The 14,514-nt window shown below is 41.5% G+C and overlaps 1 protein-coding gene across 1 annotated transcript in view; it reads left to right on the forward strand.

Moving 5' to 3' along the window:
* The window catches only part of IQGAP1 (IQ motif containing GTPase activating protein 1), a 103,378-nt gene that overhangs the window by 53,046 nt on the left and 35,818 nt on the right, over positions 1-14,514 (forward strand). Inside the window, exons 12-15 of the mRNA XM_030317324.2 lie at positions 729-892; positions 1,110-1,270; positions 2,961-3,085; positions 4,911-5,074. Coding sequence (XP_030173184.1) covers positions 729-892; positions 1,110-1,270; positions 2,961-3,085; positions 4,911-5,074 — 614 coding nt within the window. The remainder of the gene's footprint in view (positions 1-728; positions 893-1,109; positions 1,271-2,960; positions 3,086-4,910; positions 5,075-14,514) is intronic.

A 14,514-nucleotide genomic window follows, 5' to 3' on the forward strand; every position in this document is an offset into this window, starting at 1 on the left:
CACAAGGGGCGTCTGAGGTCAGATTCCGTCACTCCTCGCCCCCTCCCCAGGCCTGCTCGCCATCCACCACCGGGTGCCTCTGGCGGCGGCGGCTCCCCTGGTTTTCAAAGCAGAGCTGAGCCCGTGGAGGCTCACTCGGGCCGGGAGGCACCTGACGGTTGGGGGAGGTGAGACTTAGGGGCTTGATCGGTAAGATCTGGACGGTGGAGGAGGGAGGAGAAGGAGAAGGACGCTCCTAACGTGGGAGAGAGGAAGGAAGGACACGCGAGTAGAGGTATAGAAGGTGAAAGAAGTCTGGAAACAACGGTGGTTCGAATAACATTTTTGTACGTGTTTGGAGCTGAGCTGTGTAAGATAAAGGCTTGGAAAGACCGGAAACCTTTGCGTGGCAGCTTAAGGAGCTGGTCCTCTACTTGCCGGGCTGCAGGGGATGGAAGAGACGTTTTAGAAAGATGTTTTATAAATTGGAGTGGAAGGAAGATATGGGTGAGGGAGAAGGGAGGCCACCCTTTGAAACAGCTTCGTGGAGATACAGTGGAGATACAGTCGGCCTGGCCTCCGGTTCACCTTCATACAAAGGGGGAGCCTGTTCCGTAAAGATGAAATTTCCACTTCAAACATTAGGGCTGATAGTTTATCCACAGAATGTAACTTTCTTCTGTGAAGACGACTCTCCTTCCCCTCGGGGCTTCCCACGCCAGCTGCATTTCTCACCTGTTTTCTACCAGGATTGACAGCCGTGGCAGCGATCAACGCCGCCATCCAGAAGGGTGTTGCTGAGAAGACGGTTCTGGAGCTCATGAATCCCGAGGCCCAGCTGCCCCAGGTGTTTCCATTTGCTGCTGGTCTTTATCAGAAAGAGCTGGCTACCCTGCAGCAACAGAGTCCTGAGGTAAGTCAGCTGAACCTGTCCTGCTTGTGAGCAAAATGGAGTGGCCATGAACTTGATACCTGCCCCTTGGAGTCGTTGGCAGAGCCTTTTTTTTTTTTTTTTTTTAAATTAAATAAACCAGAAGCTTAGACTTCTTATGCCTTTATTAAACTTGTAACCTTGCTTGGTGTCCAAGAATGTCTGTCCTCCCCTTCTCCCCCTCCCCCTCTCTGTACAGCATAACCTCACCCATCCTGAGCTCTCTGTCGCAGTGGAGATGTTGTCATCAGTGGCCCTAATCAACAGGGCGCTGGAGTCGGGGGACATGAACACCGTGTGGAAACAGTTGAGCAGTTCCGTGACAGGCCTTACCAATATTGAAGAAGAAAACTGTCAGAGGTGGGTGCCCAGAGTGGCGGCTTGAGTCCATCAGACGGCTCTTACTCTGTTGCTGGTCAGCAACACTCCCGTTTTCAGGCATTGTGACCTTAGTGTGATCTTTTCTTTTTTTTTCCTGTTTTGATTCACTTTATTAACTGTTATGCTGGGTGACTTATTGTAAATTACCTATTATCATGACATTCGACTCCTAAATATATAGATATGCTTATCTGGAACAATGAAGGTACTTATTTTGTAGCCACAATAGTGCTGTCTTCTACCCTGACAAAAGCAGCACTTCAGCTTTAGTATCTTCTAAGCCTAGTCCGTTTTCATGCTTCTTCACTTGTTCCAAAACTGTCCTTTTCACCTGGTCTCTTCAAACCAGGATCGAGTGCAGGACCATGTGCTACATCTGACTGTTGTATCCCTTAGGTATCTTCTAATCTAGCGTGGTTCCTGTCTTCATGATGCCGACTGGTTAAAGAGTGGGGACCAATTTGTATAAAATGTTCTGTCTTCGGGTTCTGGTTGCTTCCTGATATTTGGCTTATTCCTGTAAATTGGAAATTACATCCAAAGGGTTGTCAAGATTCAAGTCAACATTTTTGGTGATGTGTGTTTCATATCTCTTAACTAGAGGCATATGAAATCTACTTGTGTCACCGTTAGAAATACTAAGATTGATCTTTGAACTGGGGAGACAACTTATCCCTCTAATGTATATTTATGTTTTTCCCTTAGCATAATCTCTTTTCGTACCTTTGCACCATCAAAATATCCAGTTCCCCTTTAACCATCACCTAGTGTTTTTAACTCTGGTTGATAGTTCTTGTTTAAATCAGTACTTAATATTCAGTAAGAGTTGCTTAATGGTGATATCCTTTTTTTTTTTTTTTTTTAAAGTAAGCTCTACACCCAACGCAGGGCTTGAACTCACGACCCCAAGATCAAGAGACACACACCATACTGACTGAGCCAGCCAGAGACCCTTAATGATATTTTGTTAGCTGGTGTATGGCCTTGTTTTTTTGTCTTTAGGAATTGGTTGAGACACTGCCTCTGGTTATTAGTTGGTGATACGTGGAATTTAGAACATGTAACAGGCTGTTAAGAATGAATGATATCCTGGGGCGCCTTGATGGCTCGTTTGCCAGAGCGTGCGCTCAATCTTGGGGTGATGAATTCAAGCACCACATTGGGTGTAGAGATTACAAAAAGAAAAAAATAAACTTAAAAAAAAAAAAAAGGGAAGAAGTAGTGATGCCTTTACATTTTCACATTTTGTTGAAGGTAACTCCTCAGTCCCAAAGTTTTCCTCCAGAGTATGTCAAACTGTTGGGATACATTAGCTGTCTTTGTTCCTTGGATAATTTGTTCCCAGTCTTCTCATTCCTGTCATCTGTGACAATCCTGAAGATTCCTTTTACTTTTCTTTTCTTTTTTTTTTTTTAATGTTATTTATTTTGAAAGAGAGAGAGAGAGAGAGCAAGCAAACATGCATACACACAAGGAAAGGGCAGAGAGAATCCCAAGCAGGTCCCCATGCTGACAGCACAGAGCCCAGTGTGGGGCTCGATCCCATAAGCCATGAGATTACGACCTGAATTGAAACTAAGAGTTGGACGCTTAACTGACTGAGCCACTCCTGAAGGTCCCTTTTCTTATGTTGTCCTTTATTGTCTTTTTTGTTGGGGGAATGAGGCAGGTATCTCGATGAGCTGATGAAACTGAAAACTCAGGCACATGCAGAAAATAATGGATTTATTACATGGAATGACATTCAGGCTTGTGTGGACCATGTGAATCTGGTGGTGCAGGAGGAACATGAGAGTGAGTAATCTATTTAATTATCCCTTCAAATAATGACACAATTAAAGATGGTGTGATTCCACGACCTGATTCTGAACACTAGTCCTAGAAAGATTTTTGGAAATTGGATGTGTGTGTGTGTGTGTGTGTGTGTATCTCAGAAAGCTAAGGTTAGATGTTGTTTTCAAAACCTCAGGCAACTGCTACAATTAGGTGTGTGTGTAATAAAAACTAAAATATTCAGGACGTCCCTTGAACATGATCTTTTATTTTTAAACGTTTTGTAACAAGTAGTTCTGACGCTAACTAACTACTTGGAGTTAGGTCATCTTGCGCGGGTGCAGGGCACAGTCCTCCTTAAGACTCCTCTCATTTCAGACACCAGTCACAAACTCTAAGGAGTTCCCAGGTCACCACGCTTCTGAACAACTGGCTATAAATTCAGAGGTTCCCTCAATCTCCCCCCCGCAGGTTCAATAATTTGCTAGAGTGCCTTGCAGAACTCAGGGAAAAGCCTATGTTTGTGATGATAGTTTTATTATAGAGTATACAAATCAGAAGTGGTCAGAAAAAGGAGACCTGTAGGGGGATGTCTGGTAGGGTCCCAAATGTGAAGCTTATGTGTCCTTAGGATGTGTTTCACAACCAGGGAGGCTCACCTGAGTGTGGGGTGTCCAGAGTTCTTAAGGGGCTTCGTTACCTGTGAAGGATTGGTTGTTGGCCATGTAACTGAATTCGGTTTCTGGTCTGCCTCCCCTCCCTGGAGATAGGCAGGCTGGGCTGATACCACGATATCACACGGCTCAAAGCCCCAGTATTTTGATCTCGTGCTTGGTCTTGCCGGCATGACCAGCCCCCGTCCTGAGACCATCGCATAGATAGACTCAGGTGTGGTCCTAGAAGCCCGGCAAGAATGACACAGATAATCCTACCATTTAGGAAATTCCAAGGGGTTCAGAGGCTTCCATCTCAGAAACTCGGGTCAAAGGTCAGCCAAATTTTTCTTCTACCACCGAGCCTTTACAGAAGTAGTACAGCTGCCTGAGATACCTAAGGAGTGAATGTTTTTAGTTTTAACTCGTTCAGTTTGTATTTCCTGTAAGAAAAATGCCGTTGGTTAGTGAGAAGAGCCTTGCCTTGGGGTGGGGAGCCCTCGGGTTGGATCTGCCATCGGCCACCTGTTTGCGGTGTGATCTTGAAGAAGAAATCTCTAAGCCTAGTCTTCTCTTTTTTTTTTTTTTTTTTAAATTTTTTTTTTCAATGTTTATTTATTTTTGGGACAGAGAGAGACAGAGCATGAACGGGGGAGGGGCAGAGAGAGAGGGAGACACAGAATCGGAAACAGGCTCCAGGCTCTGAGCCATCAGCCCGGAGCCTGACGCGGGGCTCGAACTCACGGACCGTGAGATCGTGACCTGGCTGAAGTCGGACGCTTAACCGACTGCGCCACCCAGGCGCCCGTAGTCTTTTCTTACATAAAGATGTTGATCAGGTGACTTTTTAGGATTCTTTGAACTCTGACGTGCTGTGAATCAAAAATGGTTTTGATTACACATTGCAAAGTACTTGAAAGCTAGATTATTAAAGCCAGTTTCATGAAAATTCTCTCAACTTTTCAGGTAGAGCAATTAAAAATAAAACAGAAAGACTTGAGGTTTCAGTGGCAATATGGATACCAGGGAGTTTACTTTAAATGAAACAAATACTAAAAAAAAATTAAATGCTGCTTAATATTATAGGTGTCAAGTTATGATTTGAATCATGCTTGGGTAGATTTATGATTACTTAGATTTGTTTAAATAATTTGTTAATTAAAAGAAAATAACCTTTGTCCCTTCATATTTAGGGATTTTAGCCATTGGTTTAATTAACGAAGCCCTGGATGAAGGTGATGCCCAAAAGACTCTGCAGGCCCTGCAGATTCCTGCCGCTAAACTTGAGGGGGTTCTCGCAGAAGTGGCCCAGCATTACCAAGACATGCTGATCAGAGCAAAGAGAGAGAAGGCCCAGGTGAGTGGCACTGAAATTGTTCTTTTCCCTTCAGAGCACTTCATCCCTCATCCCTTCAGAGACAGAGGAAATGTCTCCCTTCATTTCCTCAATGACGGTTTTCTGGCACCTTTGCACTCAGAGCACTGGAGGGACACGAGACGTGACAGTGCATATTTGGGTGTTTTTGTGGTTCTCTGTTGTTGTAGACACATCTCTTGTGTCTCTTTAAGTAAATTCTGTGTTGAAACATAATGCCAAAATTGTGTAAGTTACGTAAGTTGCGTTAGTATATATGAGAATTAAAAGTGCCATAAATTTTCAAGAGCATACCTGTGTAATTGGTACTCAGATTATGAAAAGCTTAACGGAACTGTCCACCCCATCCTTTTCTGTCCTTGTCCACCCCCCACTCACCCACCTGCTGGTAACCACTATCTTGATTTTTAATGCCACGGTTGATTTTTGCCTGTATTTGAATTGTATTTGAACTGCCTGTAAGTAGCATTTTATACTCTCTTATATCTGGTTTCTTTTGCCCAACATAATGTTAGTGAAATTCATCTGTGTAGCTGCAAGACGTATGAGTTTGTTCATTCTCATTGTTGTGTGCTATTCCATCACGGGGTTATATATTCATCGTTGGTAAATTTGGGGTTGTTTCCCATTCTTTGGCTATTGCAAATAGTGCTTCTATGAATATTTTAGTACATGTCTCTTGGTAAATATATGTATCATTTCTATTAATTAGGTGTACATTTAGAAGTAGAATGGATGGGTCATAGGGAATACACATAAGCTTTAGTAGATAAATGCCATGTTTTTTATAATGGCTTTACTGAGATGTAACTCTCATAGCATAGATCTCACCATTTCAAAGCGTACAATTCAGCGGTTTTTATTCTATTCACAGAGTTGTGCGACCCTCTCCTCGATCAATTTTAGAAGATTTTTGTCACCCCAGAGAGAAACCTGGCACTCATTAGTCACTTCTCATTTTCCCTTAGTCTCTCCAGCTCGAGGCAACCAGCAGTCTGCTTCTGTTGGTGGATTTGCCTCTTCTGGTCATTTCGTCTACATGGACTCATACAATATGTGGTCCTTTGTGATTGGCTTCTTTCATTTAGCTTGGTTTATCCAAGTTGTAGCATGTGTTGGGAGTACATCATTTCTTTTTACTGTCAAATTATGTTCCACTGTATGGCTGTACCACATTTTACTTATCCATTCATGAGCTGATGGACACATAGATTGTTTCTACTTTATGGCTATTAGGAGTAATACTGCTATGAACATAAAAGTTTTTGTGGGTGATTATAACACACCTTTTAAAAAGTTTGTCTTACCTCTCAGCTAGGTTGTTGACGGAAATGGACAAGATTTGTACCTCTTTTTATCATGTTGCTGAGTAGGAAGTTTCTTTGTATATAGTAGGCCCTCAGATGTTAGTTGCATGATTAAGACATAATTACTTCTGTTTTTCTAATTGTGATGGATCTCCTTTTAGGTTCTTCCTAAGTAATAACAGTTACATAGGGGGGACCACACCTTTCTTTTCTGACTGAGAGGATCCCTACAGTGAGGTCTGGTAGCAAGCAGAAGAACTAAAAGAAAAATCTTTTTTTTTTTTTTTTTTTTTTTTTAATTTTATTTTTAAGTAATCTCTACACCTAATGGGTGTCTCGAACTCACAACCTTGAGATCAAGGGTCTCTCTACTGACAGGGTCAGCCAGGCACCGCCTCCCCCCACCCCTGACCCCAAAAGAAATTTTTAGTTTAGGGGGTCACATTCTTTCTGGGAAACCAAAGGTGGAAAAACAGACCAGAACTTTTGTGTTATTGAGGCTTTTGTATGCTCCCGCTGATGCAGGCTCTGTAAGCGTGGGCTGGGATGAGGGGTTGTGGCTAACACTGTAATGTTGATTGGCCCCCTTTGATTGCATTGTCAGGAGAGTAGTTGGCATTACCGTGTCCTAATCATATAAATACAGCAAGTACCAGATTTCACTTAAGAGGCACATCATGGTGCAGAATGTCAGTGATGTGAAACACAAGTCCTATTTTGTAGTCCAGAAACTGAGAAGAAGGGATCGGATCTAATGTGATAATTACTTGGGTGAGAAGCGGTTGTAAATGGCGTTCTCTGTCTTTGATATTAATTTTGGACCATTTGGACCAGAGCTTCCCAAACTTGGCAGATTGTGAAAACACTTGAAAAGTCATTTTATTTTATTTAAAAAAATTTTTTTTAGTATTTATTTGTGTGAGAGAGAGGGAGACACAGAATCCGAAGCAGGCTCCAGGCTCTGAGCTGTCAGCACAGAGCCTGACACGAATGAAGCATGAAATCATGACCTGAGCCAAAGTCGGATGCTTAACCGACTGAGCCACCCAGGTGCCCTGAAAAGTCATTTTAAAAATACAGATTCCTAAGCTTTAACTCTATTCCTGATTCAGAATATCTAACCCGGGGCCTGGCTGCCCTGATTTTGTGAGGGCCAGTGGTGGTGGCGTTTGTTTTTGCTACCATATAAGTCCAGAAGGAATCTTAGATCTGACTGACAGAGGAGTGGGCTTTGAGAGAATGAGCTAGGTCTGGTTCCCTAAAAAAGGAAACCTCTAAAAAAGGAAAGTCACTGGATCACACAACTTGTACCTGCTCTCACATGCTGTGAGCCTGACTGCTCCTTTTGTTTGGGTCGTGGGAGTTAAAGTTTTAGAGGATGTGACTAGAGTTTGAAGCATTTCCTTTTGCAGGGGAGTAACTTTCAGGATCCATCAAAAGGGGAGGAAGGGGGGCGGAGTTAGGGGAAAATTTGCTTGATAGTGCCAGGCCCAGCTGTGTAGACAAGTATTTGGTGGAATTGGCTTTTTTTAGGCCTCAGCTTAGCAGTTCCTCTGAGCCATTTTTGGGAGTGGTTTTAAAAATAATCATCTGAGTTCTAAAATTAGCGAACAAAAATCTTAATTTAAATTTGGTCTGTAGTTTTCTTGTGATATCTTTGTGTCTGGTTTTGGTATCAGGGTAATACCGGCCTCAAAGAATGAACTGGGAAGTATAACTTCCTCTTCTAGGTTTTAGAAGAGTTTCTAAAGGACCGCTGTGATTGTTCTTTAAACGTTTGGTAGAATTCACCAGCGAAGCCATATGGCCGTATGTTTTTGTTTGTTTGTTTTTGTAGAATGTGTTTCCACGTCTGTGTTTGTTATAGGCCTATTCGGATTTTTTTACCAGTATTCTTTATTCCTCCTTCCCTTTCTTGTTGCCCTCTGGGAATTCTGTTTTGCGTATATTGATATTATTAATGGTGTCCACAGATTTCTGAGGCTTGATTCATTTTTTCTCATTCTTTTTTCATAACTGTTCCTTAGACTGGATATTGTTACTCAGACTGTAAATTTAAATTGACCTATCTTCGGGCGCCTGGGTGGATGCCCAAATGGTTAAGCATTTGACTCTCAGTTTTAGCTCACATCATGATTTCATGGTTCGTGGGTTTGAACCCTGAGCTGGGCTCTGTGTTGACAGCGCAGAGCCTGCTGGGGGTTCTCTCTCTCTCCTCTCTTCTCTCTCTCTCTCTCTCTCTCTCAAAATAAGTAAAATAAATAAACTTTAAAATAAATACACAAACAGACCTGTCATCTTCAAGTTCGCTGACTCTTTCTTTTGCGTGATCAAATCTGCTGAGTCCCTCCAGTAAATTTTTCATCTCAGTTATTGTACTTTTCAACTCCAGAATTTCATTTTTAAAAAAATAATTTGTTTCTTTATTGCTATTCTCTGGTAAGATACTGTTCTTATACTTTAAGTTCTTTTTTTTTTTTTCTTTTTTTTTTTTCAACGTTTATTCATTTTTGGGACAGAGAGAGACAGAGCATGAACGGGGGAGGGGCAGAGAGAGAAGGAGACACAGAATCGGAAACAGGCTCCAGGCTCTGAGCCATCAGCCCAGAGCCTGACGCGGGGCTCGAACTCACAGACCGCGAGATCGTGACCTGGCTGAAGTCGGACGCTTAACCGACTGCGCCACCCAGGCGCCCCTTATACTTTAAGTTCTTTAGACATGGTTTCCTTTAATTCTTTGAACATATTTAAAATAGATAATTTAAGTCTGTTTGCTTTTTTCCCCTGTTTGAACCTTACTTTCCTGTTTCTTTTTTTCACTTTGGTAGTTTCATAGAATTTTCTTTTTTTCTTGTTATTCCCTTTTTAAATTTTAATTCCAGTATAATTACATTATATTATATTATATTATATTATATTATATTATATTATATTAGTTTCAGGTATATGATACAATGATTCAGCAGTTCTGTACATTACTCAGTGCTCATCATGGTAAGTGTACTCTTTAATCCCCATCATCTATTTCACCCATACCCTCCACCCATCTCCCCTCTGGTAACCATCTGGTGTAGTTAAGAGTCTTTTTTTCTTTTTATTCATTTGTTTTGTTTCTTAAATTCCACATATGAGTGAAATCATATGGTATTTGTCTTTCTCTGAGTGACTTACTTCACTTAGCATAATACTCTTTAGCTCTATCGACGTCATTGCATATGGCAAGATTTCTTTTTTTTTTAATTTTTTTAATCTTTATTTATTTTTGAGAGAAAGAGAGTAAGAGAACAAGCAGGGAAGCAACAGAGAGAGAAGGAGACACAGGATCCGAAGCAGGCTCCAGGCTCTAAGCTATTAGTACAGAGCCTGATGCGGGGCTCGAACTCATGATCTGCAAGTTCATGATCTGAGCCAAAGTCGGATGTGCAACCAATTGAGCCACCCAGGTGCCCCAGTTTCATTCTTTTGTGTGTGTGTGTGTGATTTTTTAAATTTATTTTTGAGACAGAGCATGAGCAGAGGGGGGGCAGAGAGGGAGGGAGACACAGAATCTGAAGCAGGCTCCAGGCTCTGAGCTGTCAGCACAGAGCCCGACACGGGGCTGAACTCACAGACGGTGAGATCATGACCTGAGCCAAAGTCAGAGGCTTAACTGACTGAGCCGCCCAGGCCCCGCCCCCCCCCCCCCCGATTTTATTCTTTTTTATAGCTGAGTAGTATTCCATTGTATGAGAATACCACATCTTCTGTATCCATTCATCTATTGATGGGCAGTTAGGCTGCTTCCATTATTTGGCTATTGTAAATAATGCTGCTAGAAACATAAGGGTGCATATGTCTTTTCAAATTAGTGTTTTTTGTATTCTTTGGATAAATACCCAGTAGTTGGAATTATTGGATCATATGGTAGTTGTATTTTTAATTTTTTTCCAAGCAAAACATCTCACATCTTTATTACTGAACCAACCTACTGGTGCAGAAGCAAAGTAACAGAAGAATCATTTCCCGGATAAAACATGTCTATTGTTCAGGTAGTAATGATGCTTATAGAGTGACAGGATATGAGCAGCATAAATATGTATGCCATCTCATGTGGAATTCCTTACAGACCCAGCTTGGTTCTTCTCCAGTGCCTCCTCTTGGAGTTGTACCTGATTTTATTACCAGTTTTCATCCCTCCTGGAAAAATGGGGAATGGAACGATTCTGCATTTGTCTCTTGGCCAGGAATTGCTTTATCATGAGAGTCTTTGAGAAGACATGGTGAGGAACTGTCAACTGCACATACCATGATGGTGGAGAAAAGGAGAGAGCTATTTTTAATTTTTGAGGAACCCCCATACTCTTTTCCACAGTGACTGTATCAGTGTGCACTCCCACCAACAGTGCACAAGGGTTCCTTTTTTTTCCATATCCTTGCCAACACTTGTTGTTTCTTGTGCTTTTGATTTTAACCATTCTGACAGGTGTGAGGTGATATCTTATTTTGGTTTTGATTTGCATTTCCCTGATTATTAGTGATATTGAACATCTTTTCATGTGTCGGCCATCTGTATGTCTTTGGGGAAATGTGTCTTCCTGTCTTCTGCCCATTTTTAATTGGATTGTTTTTTGGGTGTTGAGTTGTATAAGTTGTTTACATATTTTGGATACTAATCCTTTATCAGATACGTCATTTGCAAATGTCTTCTTCCATTCAGTAAGTTGTCTTTTAGTTTTGTTGATCATTTCCTCTGCTGTGCATAAGCTTTTTATTTTGATGTAGTCCCTTGCCTGTTGTTTCCCTTGCCTCAGGAGCCATATCTAGAAAAATGTTGGCTATGGCCAGCCCCTGTCAGAGAAATTACTGCCTGGGCTCTCTTATAGGATTTTTGTGGTTTCAGGTCTCACGTTTAGGTTCTTAATCCATTTTGAGTTTACTTTTGTGGATGGTGTAAGAAAGTGGTCCAGTTTCGTTCTTTTGCATGTAGTTGTCCAGTTTTCCCATCAGCATTTGTTGAAGAGACTTTTTCCCATTGCATATTCTTGCCTCCTTTATTGAAGATTATTGACCGTGTAATCGTGGGTTTATTCCTGGACTGTCTATTCTGCTCCACTGATGCATGTGTCTTTTTTTGTGCTAGTACCATACAGTTTTGATTGCAACAGCTTTGTAGTATAACTTGAAATCCTGGGTTTGTGATACCTCCAGTTTTGTTTTTCTTTTTTAAGATTGCTTTGGGTATTCAGCATCTTTTATGGTTCCATACAAATTTTAGGATTATATTAGTTCTGTGAAAGATGTTGTTGGTATTTTGATGAGGATTGCGTTAAATCTGTAGGTTGCTTTGGGTAGTATGGACATTTTGACAATATTAATTCTTCCAATCCATGAGCATGGAATGTCTTTCCATTTGTGTCATCTTCAATTTCTTTCATCGGTAGTTTTTGAGTTTTCAGAGTTCAGGTCTTTTATCTCTTTGGTTAAGTTTATTCCCAGGTATTTTATTATTTTTGGTGCAATTGTAAATGGGATTGTTTCCTTAATTTCTCTTTCTGCTACCTCATTATTAGTGTATAGAAACGCAATGGATTTCTCTATGTTGATCTTGTATCCTGTGATGTTACTGGATTCATTTATCAGTTCCAGCAGTGTTTTGGTGGAGACTTCAGGGTTTTCAATATATGATACCATGTCATCTGCAAATAGTGAAAGTTTTACTTTTTCCATATCAATTTGGATGACTTTTATTTCTTTTTCTTTCTCATTGCTGTGGTTAGGACTTCAGTACTATGTTGAATAAAAGTGGTGAGAGTGGACATCCTTGTCTTGTTCCTGACCTTAGGGGGAAAGCTCTCAGTTTTTCACCATTGAGTATGATGTTAGCTGTGAGTTCTTCATATATGGCCTTTATTATGTTGACACATGTTCCCTCTAAACTTACTTTTTTTTTTTTTTAACAGTATGTATTTTTAAGTTTTTATTTATTTTTGAAAGAGAGAGAGCATGAATGGGGAAGGGGTAGAGAGAGAGGGGGACAGAGGATCTGAAGCGGGCTCTGCTCTGAGCCCGATATGGTGCTCGAACTCCTAAACCATGAGATCATAACCTGAACCACAATCAGATCCTTAACCAACTGAGCCACCCAGGCACCCCCCTCTCAACCTACTTTGTTGAGGATTTTTATCATGAATGGATATTGTACTTTGTCAAATCTTGCTTTCTTGTTTCTTTGCATGTCTTGTAATTTTTTTGTTGAAAACTGGACATTTTATAATGGGGCAACTCTGGAAATCAGAGTCTATCCCTTCCTCAAGGTTTATTGTTGTCTTTTGTTAATGTTGTCTGTTTAGTGACTTTCAATCCTGTTGCGTCATATGTGGCCACTGAAGTCTCTGCTTAATTAGCTACAAGTCATCTAATGGTTAGGCAGAGTATTTTTTTTTTTAAGTTTATTTATTTTGAGAGAGAGAGAGGGACAGAGAGTGAGGGACAGAGAGAATCCCAAGCAAGCTCCACACTGTCACCACAGAGCCTTACGTGGGGCTCAAACTCACAAACTGTGAGATCATGACCTGAGCCAAAATCAAGAGTCAGACGCTCAACTGACTAAGCCACCCAGGGGCCCATAGGCAGAGTATTTTTAAATGCCTAGAACCAATAAAGCTCCCAGCTTTTGCTGAGGGCCAGTGTGCATGTTGGGGTGCATCTTCAACACTCAGCCAGGTACTTTGCAATTCTGTCTTACCCTTCACTTCATGCTTGCCCAAAACTTCAAGGTTGGCCAGAGGTGAGCCCTTACAGCCTTATCGGGTCTTTTCTGAGCATGTGCACAACTCACAGATGTATTATGGCCTTCTGGATTCCCATCTCAGGAGTATGTCAGAGGCTTCCAAAGCTCTCTGTGGACATCTCGTTCTCAAATCTTCCTTTTTAAGCTTTTTGGTTAGCTTACTGTTTGCCTTAATTTTTATCCATTGCTCTAGACATTTGTGATGTTAAACAAGTGCCTCTTACTGTTTTTGATAAATGCCCCTGGAGAAAAGGCTGTTTGCACAGGGCATGCTCTAAGTCAGTTCAGATGAAGACAGCCTTGCTTGGTCTTCTAGGGATCTACCTACCAGGTCAGCTAGTGACAGTTCTCTGGGAATGGAAGGGGCTCTGAGGAAGGTGTGTGTGTGTGGTGGGGGGAGACAGATGGAAATGGGGCCATTTGAAATGCCACAAAGCTCACAGTTGTTAATGAAATTCAGCGGTTATTCTTGAATAAACTGATTACTGCAAGCATTTGGTCAATTTACGTAGTTTTGAAAAAGTTGCCTCTGATGACTTTTGCCAGTGTTTTTGTTGCTTTTATGGAGGAGAGGATTTTCAGAAGTCCTTACTGTACTATTTTCACTGATGGTCACTTCTCTCTCCATTTAAATTTAGTGTTTTTGGAATACTTGTTAAAGTAGATTCCTAGTCATTGGGTAGTAATATCTGCATGCTAAGACATGGACATCAGGGAGTCTCCAGGGCTCCTTTTATAATTACAGGTGTGAATGACTTGTAACTCTCTGTTCTGCTCCCCCCCCTACGGTGTGTGTACATACATATGTGCACGTGGCTAAAAATCAGCTGGTGTGCACCAGCGCGACTGTACCAGTTGTTGGAATATTGAGATACTTTTGTTTGGTCTGCTGCTGCTGCCCTGACAATGTGTGCCACCCCCGGTTCTTGCTCTTTCCCTGGACTTTGGCTGTGCAGCAACTAAAGGATTAATACCCAGTCCAGCGGGCCATAGGACTGCTCTTCGGATTGTTGAGTGCTTGTGTTGCGTTGTTGATGCGTGTGTTGTATAGATGCATGTATGTGTGTGTTGATGTGTGTATATATGTATGGCGTAGTTTGTGTGTGTGTGTGTATATGTGGCATGGTTTGCATGTATGATGATAAGTAATATCTCAATGTTATTTAATATTAAATTAATATTCGTTAATAATTTTTTTTAATTTTTTTTTCAACGTTTATTTATTTTTGGGACACAGAGAGACAGAGCATGAACGGGGGAGGGGCAGAGAGAGAGGGAGACACAGAATCGGAAACAGGCTCCAGGCTCTGAGCCATCAGCCCAGAGCCTGACGCGGGGCTCGAACT

This window comes from Lynx canadensis, chromosome B3, assembly GCF_007474595.2.
Source record: "Lynx canadensis isolate LIC74 chromosome B3, mLynCan4.pri.v2, whole genome shotgun sequence".
NCBI classification, from domain to species: Eukaryota; Metazoa; Chordata; class Mammalia; order Carnivora; family Felidae; genus Lynx; species Lynx canadensis.